This window comes from Rhea americana, unplaced genomic scaffold (genome assembly GCF_003343005.1).
Source record: "Rhea americana isolate MKP2758 unplaced genomic scaffold, rheAme1 scaffold_111, whole genome shotgun sequence".
Taxonomy (NCBI): domain Eukaryota; kingdom Metazoa; phylum Chordata; class Aves; order Rheiformes; family Rheidae; genus Rhea; species Rhea americana.
The window spans coordinates 157279-172582 of NW_028185162.1; the positions used below are offsets into that span (position 1 = coordinate 157279).

Sequence of the window (15304 nt, forward strand, 5' to 3'; positions counted from 1 at the left end):
AAAAAAAAAAGAATTATCCCAAAGCAGTTGCAGAAAACTAACTTTTTAGCAGTGAAAGCTGGTTGTTGTTTTTTCTTTCCTCTAATAAAAAGTTTCTTGATTTTTTTTAATTTTCTCCAATATAACACACACAGTGGCAACAGAAACATTTCTGTGGCTGAAGCAATTGAATAAGCGGTGCCATTATTTCTTTATAGCAGTCATATTGTCTTCAAGGCCTGATCCTAAGAACTGCTAAACCTTTTCTACATTTGATGTGAGTAGCCATATGGCATTTTTTCAGTGTTGTATTCCTGGTATAGTTTCTGAGACAAATTGTAAGGAGATCACTGAAGCAGACGTATTCCTGATGTGTATGGCTTTAGGTGTCTAATCTGTCCAATTCACACACTCATGCATGCCTTCTTTTCTTCATTTTTTTTAAAAGAACAGTAGCAAGGCAGAATATAATATATAGCCCACTTGTCTATTGTTCTGGGGTAGAGAGCCAAAAAGACTGTTGTTTGCAATACATGACGGCTGTGAAAGAGGGGAGAAATATGTCTCCTGAGAGAAGAGCGATGGCTTCAAACAGAGGATTTGACAGRGTATCCTTGATGACAGTTTTTGACTTTAAAATACATAGGTGAATGTTCACCTCAGTGTCATCTGACTATATTAACTTCAACAAAACTATTGCAAAAGTGACCATTTAGAACTATATTGGTGTTCATCTGGCAAATCTTTGGAATTCATAATTGTATAGGTGTCAACAATGTTTTTTTTTTTATTTCCATTCTCTCTACTCATCTATTAATTGCGTTTGTCTTCTGTGAAAAGTTTTAATGTATCCTTTTTTTTCTGCTGCATAATAAATGATAARAGTAGGCAAGCCCATACTGAGTGATAGAGAGTTTAAGCCATGCAGAGAGATGTTTATGCATCTCACTGGAGAGGGCATGTGTGGATGCAGGAGTGATTAGTGTGTCCTACATTTGGGTACAGSTTGCAGCACTGTTGTTTGTGAATTTGAAATTTGCAGGGGTGGGAAGAGGAGAAACTAAACTGCAATTTTCAACATAAAAATAATGAGGGTAAACTGGGTTAGTAGGCAAGTAGTCTGTAAATCAACAAAACRTGGGACCACTACAGAAAGGTGTCAGTCTTCTCCTTACAGTTCTCATAATTGTATCTGCACATTTTATTGGTAGTTAGACCTTAAGTCTGAAAATGAAAACTGGTGTAAACTAACATTATTCCAAAAAGTCCAATGGAGCTGTACTATTTCACACTAGTTTCCTAAAAGGGACTTGTACAGAAATGACCATAGAAGAGAATGGAAGTGATAACCATGTTAACCTGGCTGTCTAAATTTGCTTCACCTGCTGCTGGAGCAAAAAAAATAAAATAAAATAAATGTAATATGAGGAATCTGCTGAAAGTGGTTTCCTYCAAACTTCGTTGCAGAAAGCAGCTGGAGCTATAGCTACATGCTTCACATTTAACTGCTGTGTTTGGGATTATATTCRCTCTAAACTCAAGAACAAGGAACGGAAAGAAAAACTCTTTATTGTTCTGAGATGTGCTGCTCTTATGCAAAATATAGCCCTGGTTTATGGCCATTTTCAAGTGCAGCCACACCACAACTGCCTTGCTCTTGCACAAGAAGGTATGGACTGTGCTATGGCTGGGAGGCAGCCTGCTTTGTTTGTTCAATACTTTAGCAACACCGTTCTCTCCAGAGAGAGTCCCTTGGCAGGGGGAGACAGAGGCAGGGAGAAAAACAAACTTGTAATAATTTCTTATAATTTACAGCAAGGGCACTTGGAGCCTTGCACAGAAGTTCCTTTTTTCTTTTGTGAATAAAAAGTAAAAATACAACTTTTTGTAGCCTTACAGTAGCAATCTGAACACGGTGTTTCTCCTTATCAAGCCATTTGTGCTCAGAGAATTTGAGCCTCTAACTGGCAAGCCCACATTACTTGCAAGATGCTTTTCCGATAAAGAATCCTTGTTTCTGTGTCAAACAACAGCATAACAGTAATATTCTTCTTGCTTATCAGATGAAGCCTTCCRTGATCATCTGCTTGATGCATATCTTCTAATTTGTTGTGGGTATTGCTAGATTTTCAAGGAAATGTTTAGACTGAGGGTTCGGAAGAAGCAAAGCTTACAAGGCTGTAAATGTGTGTCAGTGATTCTAAATACAGAGATGGCAAGTGTGCCAAAATCTAATTCCAAAATGGGACTGAACCAAACCTTACAGGACTTTATTATAGATCTTTCTCCTAAGGTTAGCCAAAAGGCTATAGCCAAGCCATAACCKTGTACAAAGCTCATACATAGTTAGTCTGGATTATCTGAGCAAGCAGGACATTTATATTTTCAGAAAAAAATTTACACAGCAAATGGAAAAATATAATAAATCAGTGATTGGCTTCAGCCAGGCATTCAACATCTGCATTTTAGAAATATAATCTTTTTATAGTACATTGGATGACAGATTTGTTATTTCTTTTCTAAATGTACTTTTTTGTGTCCAGGATAGTACTGAAGGTGGATGTGTACAGATTGCTAATAAATCATGGCATTCTTGTCGAGCGGACACAGATGCTTGGATGCAGTAAGTCAATATCCTGATGGCACTGTGGCACGGGCATCTTTCTTTGTATTACTTACTGTTCTGATCAGAGCTGGTTTCCACAAACCCTCCCTTTGGCAAATAGCCCCTCCCGCTTTTCTTGGCCTTTTTTAGCCTTTGAGTTTTACAGCTCAAAAACCTGATGGGAAAACACAGCCTGGGACCAAAGTGTCTCTGCTTRCTTTTGATAATTGCCTGGAGGGTCTGATGGCACCACAGCATGCTTTAACCCCTCTCGATGCTCTGTATATAGCTAATGTGGGGTGCTATTGTTTGCTCCCTGGATATTTTCCCTCGGAGCACTTATGCATCAACAAACTCTCGTGGGCAAGGCTTTAGCACTAGTTACCACAAAAGYGGTTGCAATACAGCAAATGAGGGACGTAAAAACGAGAGTCTCATAATACTGATCCCCAAATAAAGATAGTTTTTGACCAACAGAAGGATGTCCATGAGATTCGTCATGGTTTTTGAAACAACCATGGTTCAGCATTAATCCTAACCATGGCCCCATGTCTAGGTGGCTGTGGGCTCACAGCTTGTTTGCAGAMTGGTCTTCATTGGTACTTGGATCCATGGTGAATTTAAGCTAAACTGAATTCCCACAGGCAACTTCTACGAGACTTTGTCCTCATCCTCTTTTCACAGCCTGTGTCTTTCAAAAAAAATCATTTGTAAAGGGCATGTTTTATAGCTAGGCACAGAACAGGATTCAAGGACCGGAGAGATCCTGCCTGGGTTTCCTGTCTGGGCTAAAAAAACCCAACTTCCTGCAGTTTGATTCTTTCGAAGCGAATCTTACTGCAGCCACAGCATTTAAACAGAGGGGTGAGCATTTGTAGGCAGATTTTAGGGCTTTTAAACATCAACAGAAAAGTGCAACTGCTCCTAGTCAGTGGTCCCAGCTTGCATCTTGTTCAACTGATTTAGTGAAAGGAGGATGACAGTAAATCTTCAAGTGCACATGTAGGAGAGAGCCCCAGGTCAAGGGTGGAGAACTTCTTCCAATTTAACTCATGCTTAATCCACGCAAACAGTGCTTTGTAAACGTAGCCCTATCACGTAGGATTACGAGTTTTTGTTCATTTGTTTAGCTTGTTTTAACCAAAATAATTATCAAATCCTTAGTGTGAGCACAATACCACTGGTGTTAAAACTAGAGAGAGAGAAGGAAACAAGTGTTTTTTCCTGAGAAATTTAATGCTTTTGTCTCTTTGCTTTCATTCCCTTCTAGGGGGTAAGAAAATCAAAACACTCACCTCCAAGCCCCTTTCTGGAAGGGAGATACTAAGACATGAACCTGTCCCCTCCCTATATAGTAATAGTCAGTGGGGAAGGCCAGGTTCAAACAGCACTTTTAAGTCAGGCCTTCTACATTACAGAGATTGTCCTTTCTGGTTTGTGTCTGCATGTCTGTCTGCTGGGCTGTCTGTCTCTGTAATATATACACAGTGCAGAAGTACCCCAGAAGGAATGCTATCTGTGCCTGCTTTTGACCAGTGATTGCACTGTGAGCATGGGAACCTCTTCCCAACCGGTATTTCATTGAAGCTGATGGTTTTTTTCCACAGAAAGCTTTGGTTTCAACAAATCAGCACTTTCCAATAGAGGAGTGTTTTGCCAAAAAAATTCCCCAAATATTTAGCTGTGGTTGTGGTAGCTCCTCAGCAGGGGGAGTTCTGGTATGGTTAGTTATAGGTTCATGTCCAAGAATTTGGAGACCATCACAAAGCGCTACCCTGAGTTGTGGCTGGTATATGAAAGGAAGGAATAAAGCCACCAGGATTTCTGCTCTTCCCTAGGCTGCTTTATCTCTATTCTTCTTTTTGCATGCTCCTACATTAAGCAGATACTGTGCATTATTCCGTTCAGATTTCCCTTGGAACAAATKATTGGAGTACCGGCACTTTTCTGGCATCCATCCTACAGGAGTAAAAGCAGCGAAATCTTCTGGTGGCTACACTGCCTTACCTTCAACTCTGTCTCTGTTTGCTCTGCAAACACAGTTGCTCTGCAAATCCATTTAAAGTGTTATCCCTGCCTCAGAAGGTTATGCCATTTTCAGCTCTGCCCAAGAAGCAGATCACGTAAGCCCGGCCTACTTCAGGAGTAAGCAGAGAGGTAAAAAGCTGGAATCACGCAGGAAAAAGAGGTAAGGAAGCCTCTAGGTAATGCCAACAAACTGAAGAGGCATAGTCTTCAGGTGACACGAGCAGATTAGGAGGCAGTTATCTGCCTAGATCTCTTTTCTCCACATTGCTCCAATTTTCTCCTTTTCTGCTTTCTGCTAGTGATGAGCCGCAATGCAAACAACTAAGAGCGGCTTACTGCTGGGCCTGGCCTCTGGGGCTCGCTGTCCCACCCTCGTGGAAATACACCCCCGCGAAAAATCAGCTGCCAGTCCAGACACCACTTTTCGCTGTCCCTCCCCCCCAAAAGCCAGATGTGCTCCGCCGCCTCGGCTGGAGCTGCCCTCCCGGTTCTGCTTGCGAGGCCGGGCTGAGCGGCGCTTGCTCTGTGCGCAGCGCTCGCTCGCTCCAGCCCCGCTCCTCTGCTCCCATCCCCCTGCGCTCCTCGCCCGCCCTCCTCGTTAGACGTGATTACATGTTGTTTGGCCTCATTCCATTTAGGTTACTTTGCTGTATCATCCTGAATTTGTGCATGGCACAACAGCTCCAAAGATCTCCTGGTTTGAACCAAATGATAGAGTAAGCAGAATTCATTAAAATAAATAACAGCATAGCATGAGGCACAGCCCTGAAGTAATCAAAACTGAAATTCAAAAGAGCAACTTGGAGTGCAAAGATGACTGTTACATGCTATCCGAGACAGGCAGAAATGGGGTTTTGAAAACAGCCACTGTTTTATATGCTCTATTTAAACCTGTCAGCTCTTCAGACAGAGACATGGGTGGTTATAGCAGGGAGAAGAGACAGCAGTTGGGAGGGGGAGGTCTGTGACCATATTATAGCAWCCAGCATATAAACTCCTTCCTTGATTGCCGAAGCTGGGACGTTCTTCATGTTGCTGTTGCTGTTGTTATTTATGGGGGTCAGTGGCAGAGGAAAGCTGTGATTTAAGCCTAGGAGTAGAAATGGTTTATATAAAGCAAACTTTCTATGCAGTTGACTGTACCTCCTTCCACTTGCTCCCTTGCGTGTGTCTCTGTCCCATTTCTTTACTCGGCTTGTTTTCAGTGTTTGTAATGCTCCATTTTAAAATATCACAGTGTTTTTTCCCCACTGTCTTAAAGAACTCTTTGTTCTTCAATGTAGCTTTTCTCCCTCAGAGCGGTCAGATTATTACTACTAAAATTTTACTCCTAAAATAAAGGTTCAGTGTCTTAAGAGTGCTTTAGGAGAACATGAAATTTTGTACCTGTTAGAGGCTAGACAGGGTGCAGCAGAGGAAGCTACACAAATGTCTTATTCTGACATTCTGCCATCAGCATTTGCTGCTGTCAAAAGCAGGATTCAAGGCGAGATGGTCCAGTTCTGCAGCTCTCTATGTTCATCACTGAATTTGCTTTGGCAGCTCCTCCCCTGCAGCATCTATGAGTCTACAAATATGAAGTATAAATCTAATAAAAATATTCTCTAGTCATCTGGTGGAACATGCAATCCCAAGGTGCAAAAACACTTATAGTTCTCTGCAGAGGTATCATGTTCTTAGATATGCAACATTTCCATGATTTTTGCACTTGCAAATTGGAGCCTGAAGCAATTGTACCTGGCTCCCAAGTGCTACAGACTCAGGCCTTTCATAGACAAATGCGGGTGCATTTCCTAATTGTGCAGTGATTTTCATGTCATCTTACTTTGTCCCTCATTTTGTTTTTCATCTACCTCTAATATTAAACTCTATGCAGAGCACGAGAGTAGTCGCTGTGCATGCTGCTGTATCTTGTTTTCARGGGAAAACAATGAGTTAAAAATCTTATTGTGGTTGGAGAGGCAAGCGGATGAGAGTTTTTTCAAGTATTTGCTGGAATGTGCCATCCAGAGTCGAATGTGGCGAGGTACTTGAAGAGCCCACCTCGGAGACTATGGGAACAGCCAGGCTTTATCTGCTGAATCACTCCRGGAGGGCTCATTTGTCTCAAAGTAATCATGCAAAAAGACTCTGCTGAAGAAGACAAACAGGCGGGAATGGACGGGATGGTGCTGACAATGTGCCAGAGGAAACGGAGACAGGACTGCTTCCCCGGCAGCTCCGGTGGAGAGGCCCGGGCGTGCCAGCTCAGGCCCACTGCCTTTCGCAGACCGGTGACCAACAGGCTCCGCTTTGTTCCAGCAAAGCTGCCTTGCAGAACCAGAATTCCTGCCCGCTCACCTCTGCTTCTCTTAAAGAGGGCATGTCGTTGTCAGAGTGCCTTTCGAACTTCTACTCTTTCCTTCTTGTTGCTAATTTTCTGTCATAGGAGCTCCCTGTCCATCTGGAGCTAGAGAGGAAAGCTTGGACTAGTCCAACAAGTATGTAAGAATTAGTGTCCAAGAGCAGGCTGCAGCTTCTAAAGCCAGCTTCAGTGGCACCAAGTGCATCACCACAGCCAGAAAGGCCCCAGCAAGGAAAGAGCAGGGCACTTGCAGGCCAATGGAAAGAGTGAAAGCGGCCACAGGGCTCATGCTTACCAAGTGGCTATGCCAGCCAAGAGCCTCAAGGGGTCCTCAGTGTAAATGGCAGTCCTGGGCAAAACCCTGGGGGCAAAACCCTGGGAGCCTGACTTAGCTCCACCAGTCCTAAGAGAAGAGTAGCATGGTCAGAAGTGTACTGCCTCCTGTGCAGATAAGGCTACTCTGCAAATACATGGGCAGATAAGACCTTCTCCTCCTCAAGATATAGAATATAATTTATTTGGATATATTATTGAGAAGGTGAGAAGGCAGCATGCAGGGAATTTCCCCATGTGGTATTTCATCCAAAGTTAAACCTTGTGGATGACTGGATCCTGTGGCCCACCAGAGCATACAGGATTTCTTCCTGTGCAATGGTATCATTCCAGGATATGGAAAACAGCTCTGGAAGAGGTTACTAGCTTATACTTTGACCTGTTTTTCAGGAGTCTCCAAACTGCTGCAGAGTCATGTACCTAGTGTACCACTCCCTGAGTGTCTCCCATAGGTGTTGCAATCAGGAAGGAGCGCGGTAAGTTCTTCATGTGGAGATGCAACAAAGGGCATTCAACAAGATACCAATCTACGCTTTCTCATGAAATCCTGTCCTTACCAGCAGGCGCCTTCTTGCAGAAAGAGCATTGTCTACCACCTCCTCTGCTGCTAGGAGCTGGAGTCTCTTATTGCATGAAGTTTCTACAGAGCAGTCACAATGTTTGCTTGATTCAATGCAAAACAGCAAGGTTAAGGGGGAGCGGTGGATAAATTTCACCCGAGTTTCTAATCCTTAATTTGCGGATCATTAACTTCACACTATAACCCTTTGGAGACAAGGTCACCTGCTTCATGGGCTTGGAAGGTGCTTTTGCAAATAAGGGTGTTTGTTCAACATTGCTGATCCCTGCTGATCCGTTATGAAAGCCACATTAGTTATCGTATCCACACGTTATGTACAGTCATGTGATGCTCGAGGCCTGAAATACATTTAGCAAGTCAGAAGAGATAAGGCAGGCTACAATCTGGCTTTCTTCCCTTAGGTTTGCAGAATGTGTTTGCAGATGTGTTGATCTTTAAGAGGCTGGCAGGATAGGAGTGGGAGATATTTTCTTGAATTGCCTATTTCAATACCAGAAGTAAAGGAGAAGATGGGGTCATCTCTAACACCTCCTAGCAGCCGTGAAGACATCCTTCCCACAGCCTGAGCCATTCTGTCTCAGTTTTGCATAAAAGATGAGTTTCAGCCTTGAGGAAGTGGACGTGACTTTGGCCACTTTAACTGGTTTTGTGCAGACTCAACAAGCTGAACTGAGTCTGTATCAATAATGTTCATGACAGCAAATAGGTCAAAGTAGCTCACCTGACCAGGAAACCAATGTGTGATCTCAATCTTGGCATCTTTAGTCTCTTATGTCATATAATGTTTTGGTTCAGCAATACCTGCGTTACTTTACCACTCTTTTGTTAGTAATTGCTTTTCCTTCCAGACTTTGCATGTTTCCAGTAAGTTTATTGGAGTGATGTATTAAGGCACCTTCTCATAACCAAGAATAAGGGATTCACGAGAGTGGCTCTAGTCACTGAATTGAGGGTATGGACAAGTTTTGTCAGTCAGTAGCTAGCAGAAGTAAGAACTGGAGTGAAACTCCTGAATCAAATTTTTAAGTGACTCCTCACAGGCTTAGCTTGAGTGACTCCTGCTTGCCTTGGATGGGGATGGTATTAGCTGGCTGCTTTGGGGTGCTCTGAGGCTTGGTGAGTTATTTGTGTTTGGGTGGTGGTGTCAGTTGGTAGTTGCTATGTCTAGCTGTACGTGATAGCTATGTGCAGTATCATCTCTTTTCTCCAAAGGCTGCATAACAGCTAGTAGAGGTGCCAAAGCTTGCTTTCCCCAGCCTGGTATTGGGAGTCCCATGGTTTTTTGTTCTTCTCCAACATGCAGCTAGGACACTAGCTGTTAGGTGTCACTGGTGCATAAACATAGATAGCAAGCAAAAGGTGAGGTGTTTTCATGCCTGACCAAGGTATTTAGTTGTACAATCCTTGTTTGCAAGCTGACTTGTAAATGTTTTATTGGAGCTCTTTGCTGTTGCTTGGGTTAGCAGGGACACGACTTGTGCACGGGGCAGGAACTGCACCCGTGCGTCCCTCTGCTAGTTCAGCCTCTCCAGGCAGCCAGGATCTGGGCGAGGTCTCTTCCTCACCTCGGCTGCCCTGGGAGCAGGAAATGTTCAACCTGCTCTGCCCACTGTGTACTTGAACAGTAAATTAAAGGTCTTCATTAGCTTATTTGATAGTTGAGTAAAATGCTTTGAAACACTGGCACATTAACTGCAATCAAGTTTTGAAAGGTCTCTGGTTGCTAGAAGGAAATTAGCTTGATAAATTGCTCTTTTCAATTAAACAAATGGCTAATTTTTCATGAGCAAGCCCAGAAGCTATCATTTGGGAAAGGTTTGTTTTTTTTTTTTTTTTTGGTTTTTTTTTTTTTTTTTTTTTGTTTTTTTTTTTTTTATTTTTTCCATTTATTCAAAGATACTGTCATCAAAGTGTAAAACATCAGCTTGCACACCTGTCCCATCCATCCGCCTTGGACACTACTCAGAGGTCTCATGATCAAGCAGCAGCCTATGAATTGCACTTCCAAAATGCTAATAACTCCTGGTGTGACCTTGGCTCCTTGCCTGCCTCTCTGTGCCTCTATTTACCCGTTTGTATGAAGAAGCATTACCCTCCCTGGGTCGAAGAGGCCTGTTTAACTTAAGCAAAGAGTCTCAGGATAATTATAGTTACTAAGTAACTTTCATCTCAGAATAAACTGGTTAAGGCTGTTAAGAAACACCATGGTTTCCCCTTTGGTCTAAACCAGTCACTGACCTGAAGATACCTCCAGTCTTCAAAGCTTTAAACACAGCTGCCTTCAAAAAGTGCTCTCTGAGCTCAGAAACTGAAGCAGCTTACAATGTCCCCTACGTACCAAGTCTGAAAGGAACCCCAGAAATGCGCACTGACGCTGCTTTCACAACAGAGCTGAAGATGTGCTAAGGACTTCATATGTTCCACGTACTATGGAAAAGCAAATGCTAGGAAAAACAACTGCGACACTGGTTTCATCTTGCCTTGGGCATATTTATCTAGTGGACTGGCATTACGTCATTCACATTAGGATTTGTCTTATTTGCTATTTTAGATCTTAGAAGCTGATAAGAGTCCTAGTCAGAGGTCAGGATGCTGTTGAACTTGAGATGTTTCTGAAGTGTAATGCTGCCAACAGCAGAGCAATACTGGATTTGCAACAGTGCAGTATCAGACAAATCACGTGAGAGACTTTAAATTATACTTCTTCTCTGAAAATGAGGCTTTATTGCCAGGAATTTAGATACTGCATGCTAAAATCCATCCTTAAAAGGCTCCCATAGTTTTATCTTTGAGATCTAAATAGGGTAATTGGGGGCTTTTTATGGTATAGAAGAGACCACAAATGATTTAAGAACTTCCTTACACTATCTAAATAACATAATATTGAAATAGCCAACTCTATTTTAGAGTAACTGCATAAAACATGATGACTCACATGATTAGAAATCCTCCTTTTTCCTTCTCTGTGTACGGTGCTGATCCTGGTGAACTGTTCATCACTGGGTGTAATTACATTCTTTTCACCTAAACTGTTTCTCCATTTTTCATTTCTTTTTCCTGAAACACCCATTGTTGTTAAGCACTTCAGTTAGGATGGAAGCAACGTGTATGCAGAGATTTGAATGACAGTCTGCATAAGCTTTGGGAGAAATTTAGCATCCAGGCGAAAGACTCGCGATAGCTGGAGTCTCCCAAAGGACTGCTGGTGACCTATAGCTGGCTGAATATGGTTGCTCCTGAGATGAAAGTTCAAAGCCAAGGTAACATTTTACCAAAATACAGGTCACCGTTTTGAACTCCTCATTACCATAAAGCCTCATGTTCCTGCTGAGGACCTCACTTCAAGACAGTAAGTGCCATAGGGCAAGCAGGAGATAGGTGTTCCCTGCTCCCCAGTGAGAAGGTCCATGCAACCACAAGCAGAAGCTGAGATGCCTGAAAACTGCCCAGATGTTCAAGTACAGTCCGTACACTCTGGTGGACCTGGAACTGCATCACCTCAACCTCAGGGCTTCAAAGCCCAGGCTTGTTTACTGTCATCAGTAGTCTCTGACCTAGACCCCCTGCAATTTTCTCCTTTTCCAGGTGGCTCGTAAGTGCTCTGCTCTCCATCCAGGCAGGAGGTGACTCATGGTGCCTGGTCCTTGTGCTGAGATTTGTTTTGCTGCTATCTAATCTTCCTGCTTTCTTGTCCATTCTCTTCATTTCTTTGTTCTTTCGGCCCAGCATGTGCTGTGGTAGCCTACACTGGAAGCTGCGTGGGCAGGAATTTTTTTTTTAATAAAAAAAGTATGGTGACATCATCTTGCACAAAAGGTCCCTGCTCTGTGGCTGGGCCAGGAAAGTCCATTTGGGCTGCAAAAATGTGAAAGATTTGGGGCAGCAATAATAAAAAGATATTATAGTGTGCTATATATAATAACAACACATTCCACTCTGCTCCCTGCACGAAACCTCACAGATATACCTGGCAACAAGGGAGAGAGAGATGTGAATACTCATCACAACCGGAGGAGAGGGCACCTAATGGCATTTTGGTTTATTGCCAGGTTGCCTGCTCTAGAAAACTTTGCCTGTGCTGAGCTAGGCATATGTTTCACGTGTAGAAAATTGCGTTGGGTGTTGGTGGGACTTTGTTTTTTCCCTAAAGCTTCCCCTGGTCAACTATGTGAAGGTTCATGTAGCCATGAAGTCTGCATCTGTGTTTCCAGCTCAAAGAGGCCTTCAGGCCTTCTTTGAAAAACTTGGAAAACTCTAGCGGTTGATCAGACCCAGGAAAGAAATTGCAATTTTGGAGAGCACCAGATGTAAACTTACAAAACAAAGGAGTATTTTTTATGTTTTGTGGGTTTGGGGGGATTTTTTTGCTTGTTTGCTTGATTCTTCTTTTTTTAGTAAATCCAGATGACTTCATCAGGGCCTCTTTTCTCCTTCCCTGCAGGCAGAACAAAAGTCTCCGATGATTTCCTTGCTTCAGAAGGTCCTCTTTGATTTTACCTTTGGGTCTGTTCTACCATCTCTCGTTGTTATATGTAAGCATTTTCTGTGGTAACTAGACTGGTAATAGCATAATCCCTGGTGGCTTTCCTGAAGTCTCTGGCCTCTCTGGGTTGAGAAAGTTCTGCTTGGAGGCAGAATATTTTTTCTTTGAGTGGGAAGGGGAATGGTTGATCCTGTGCATGTTGTCCTGGCTATGATGGAAAATTTTGTGAAAGAGGAAAGTTTTGCAGTACTTCCTAGCAGCGATTCAGGCTGCGTTTGTCTGATTTCCTCGGGAAGCTCACAGCAACCTTGACAGTGAGTGTTTTGTCCCTGGCTGCTTCCTTCTGGGCTCTGTGGTCTGCACCAGCCGCGAGGAGCAGAGATATCTGTGATTTGCAGATGCAGGTGCAGGCGCTTTTTGTAGCCGGGCACAGATACATTCAGCACTTTGAAGAGCAAGGCCTTGAATTAGCAGTGGATGCAGGTTAACAGCCCTCTTCAGCTTCCGAAATTGCAGTGCCTACGGTTATCTGAACTTCTGTGCGAGGCAATGAGAAAAAATAAGTCCTCGTTTTTTAAAGGCTTTTTAAAAATAAAATAATTGATATTTTATCCTTGTTGCTTTTCCCCTGAATGATTTCAGACTAACTATTGATATGAATGCCTCTAATTTCAGGTTTCCCCATTGGAGATACTACAGTATTAAGATGGTCTCGGAAGTCTGGCCACAGGCAGAGGAAGCGCAGTTGTATCCAGAGGGGGAAGTACAGCCGTCCCACGGGAACAAACCTAATTGAAAGGTTTGAAAACTCTGGCTTCAGAGACATGTCTCCAGAGCTGAATTTGATGGGACTTCTGCCGTAAGAACATAGACCAGCCTGAAAATCTGAATTCACAACCACCTACACTCGCCTGTCTACACAGGGAAGAAGAGTGGCCTGGAGAGGGGTTCAGCCAACTGAGCTCTGGTTGTGCTTGGACACAGTCTGTGCCTTGGTTTCCCCATCTGTACAACACAAATTTTGTTATTGAAGCCCTTTATAAGGCCTGTTGGAGATCTACTGATGCAAAGTGACCTAATGATCTACATATTATTATTATTGTTAAAGGCATTCGATTTTGATCCAAAGTCAGAGSGAGCCCTTCCAGGTGGAAGTTTCAAACTGGGTTTTCAGCCCAAGTCCTGTTTCAAGAATACTGCAAGCCCAACCTTAGTGCCCGTTTTGGCCTCTGTGGCGTGGGGCGAGCTGTGGCGAGGCCCTGTTTCTGGGCACTGGGTTGAGGGCTCGTCCGCCCCATGGTCATCTCTGTGTGCAGCACTGGGGGGGGGGGCCTTGTGTCCTTCCATTTCCCCAGCATGAGCTTGATGGGGGATGGGACACCATCCAACCTTACAAACTGTTGCATGCCCCCAAAGCTTGTGTTTATGTTCTCAAACAAAAACTGCGTGTTCCCTTCTGTAATACTTTTATGCAAACTGTTTTTTTTGGGGGGTGGGGTGGGGGGTATCCATAGAAGTTGWCAAGGGCTCCATATCAACCATATTTAGAAGAACAAACAGGGTAAGATGTGAATATTTCCCTAGTTACTGAAACCTTTGACCCTGCACTCTCGAGCTGTGCAGGACTTTCTAGACCTCTTGCACCTGGCTCGAACTGTAGGTGCAATGAAAGGGAAAAAAAAAAGAAGAAGAAGAATAAAAAAAGAGGCGGTTACTTCCAAATATTTGGAGATCAGAAATTTAAAAAAGAAAGAAAAGGAAAGGAAAAAAGCACAGGGCGCGGGGTGGGCGGTGCAGCGGGGCGGCGCGGTGCAGCGCGGACTACAGCGCCCGGCGTGCGGCGCGGCGCGGCGCAGGCGCGCCGGGCCGGGCCGGGCCGGGCCGGGCTTGAGTGGCAAGTTGTTTGTTACAGTGTAGCCCCAGCTGCCCGGCGCTCGGGCCCCGGCCCCGGCTCCCTGCCCGCGCTGCGCCGGCCGCCGCCAACTTCGGCACCTTCCCGCGCCCCCACCCCGCCCCCGGGGCGAGGACGACGACGACGAGGAGGAGGAGACGGGAAAAAGGCACCGAGCGTAGCAGCCCCCCTCCCCCTCCCCATTCAAAAACACAAAATAACCCCCGGGGATAGATGAACTACAAATGAGAAAGAGGAAAAGATGGAACTGCACATCCTAGAGCACCGGCTCCGCGTGGCCAGCATAGCCAAGGAGAGCATCCAGCTGTTCACCTATGGATTAATCAAACTTGCCTTCCTCTCCTCCAAGACGAGGTAGGTGCCGGCGGCGGGGGGTGGCAGCACGGGGGCAGGGCGCTGGGGTGGGGGAGCACCCCCCGTTGCAATGGGGCAGGGCGCTGGGGGTGGGGGAGCACCCCCCGTTGCAAGGGGACAGGGCGCTGGGGGTGGGGGACACCCACATTGCAAGGGGGCAGGGCGCTGGGGGTGGGGAGGGAGAGCACCCCCCCCCTTTGCAAGGGGGCAGGGCGCTGGAGTGGGGGGAGCACCCCCTTTGCAAGGGGACAGAGTGCCAGAGTGTAGGGGGGAGCACCCCCCCTGCAAGGGGACAGGGTGCTAAGACGAGGGGGAGCAACCCCCCTCGCACAGGGGCAGGGTGCTGGAGTTGGGGAGGGAGCACCCCCTTTGCAAGGGGGTAGGACGCTGGGGTGGGGGGGCACCGTCCTTCCTGCAAAGGTGGCTGGGTGCTGGGGTGAAGGGCACCCTCCCCCCTGCTCGGGGGGGGGAAGAGCACCCTCCTTGCAAGGGGGCAGGACGCTGGGGCACGCCTCCTGGCTGCAGAGGGGCAGAGCGCTCGGGTGGGAGGGGAGCACCCCACTTCGCAAAAGGGCTGAAGGTTGGGGGGGAGCACCCCCCCTTGCAAGGGGGCAGGGCGCTGAGGGGGGGGGCACCCTTCTTGCTGCACGGAGACAGGATTTGCGCGGGGCGGGGGGTGAAGCCTG

At 45.4% G+C, this 15304-nt stretch overlaps 1 protein-coding gene across 1 annotated transcript in view; it reads left to right on the top strand.

Annotated features, from left to right (window-relative positions):
• The first annotated feature begins 14228 nt into the window (after positions 1 to 14228).
• CASTOR2 (cytosolic arginine sensor for mTORC1 subunit 2) overlaps positions 14229 to 15304 on the top strand; it is a 108674-nt gene continuing 107598 nt past the window's right edge. Inside the window, exon 1 of the mRNA XM_085314837.1 lies at positions 14229 to 14618. Coding sequence (XP_085170963.1) covers positions 14506 to 14618 — 113 coding nt within the window. The 5' untranslated portion in view covers positions 14229 to 14505. The remainder of the gene's footprint in view (positions 14619 to 15304) is intronic.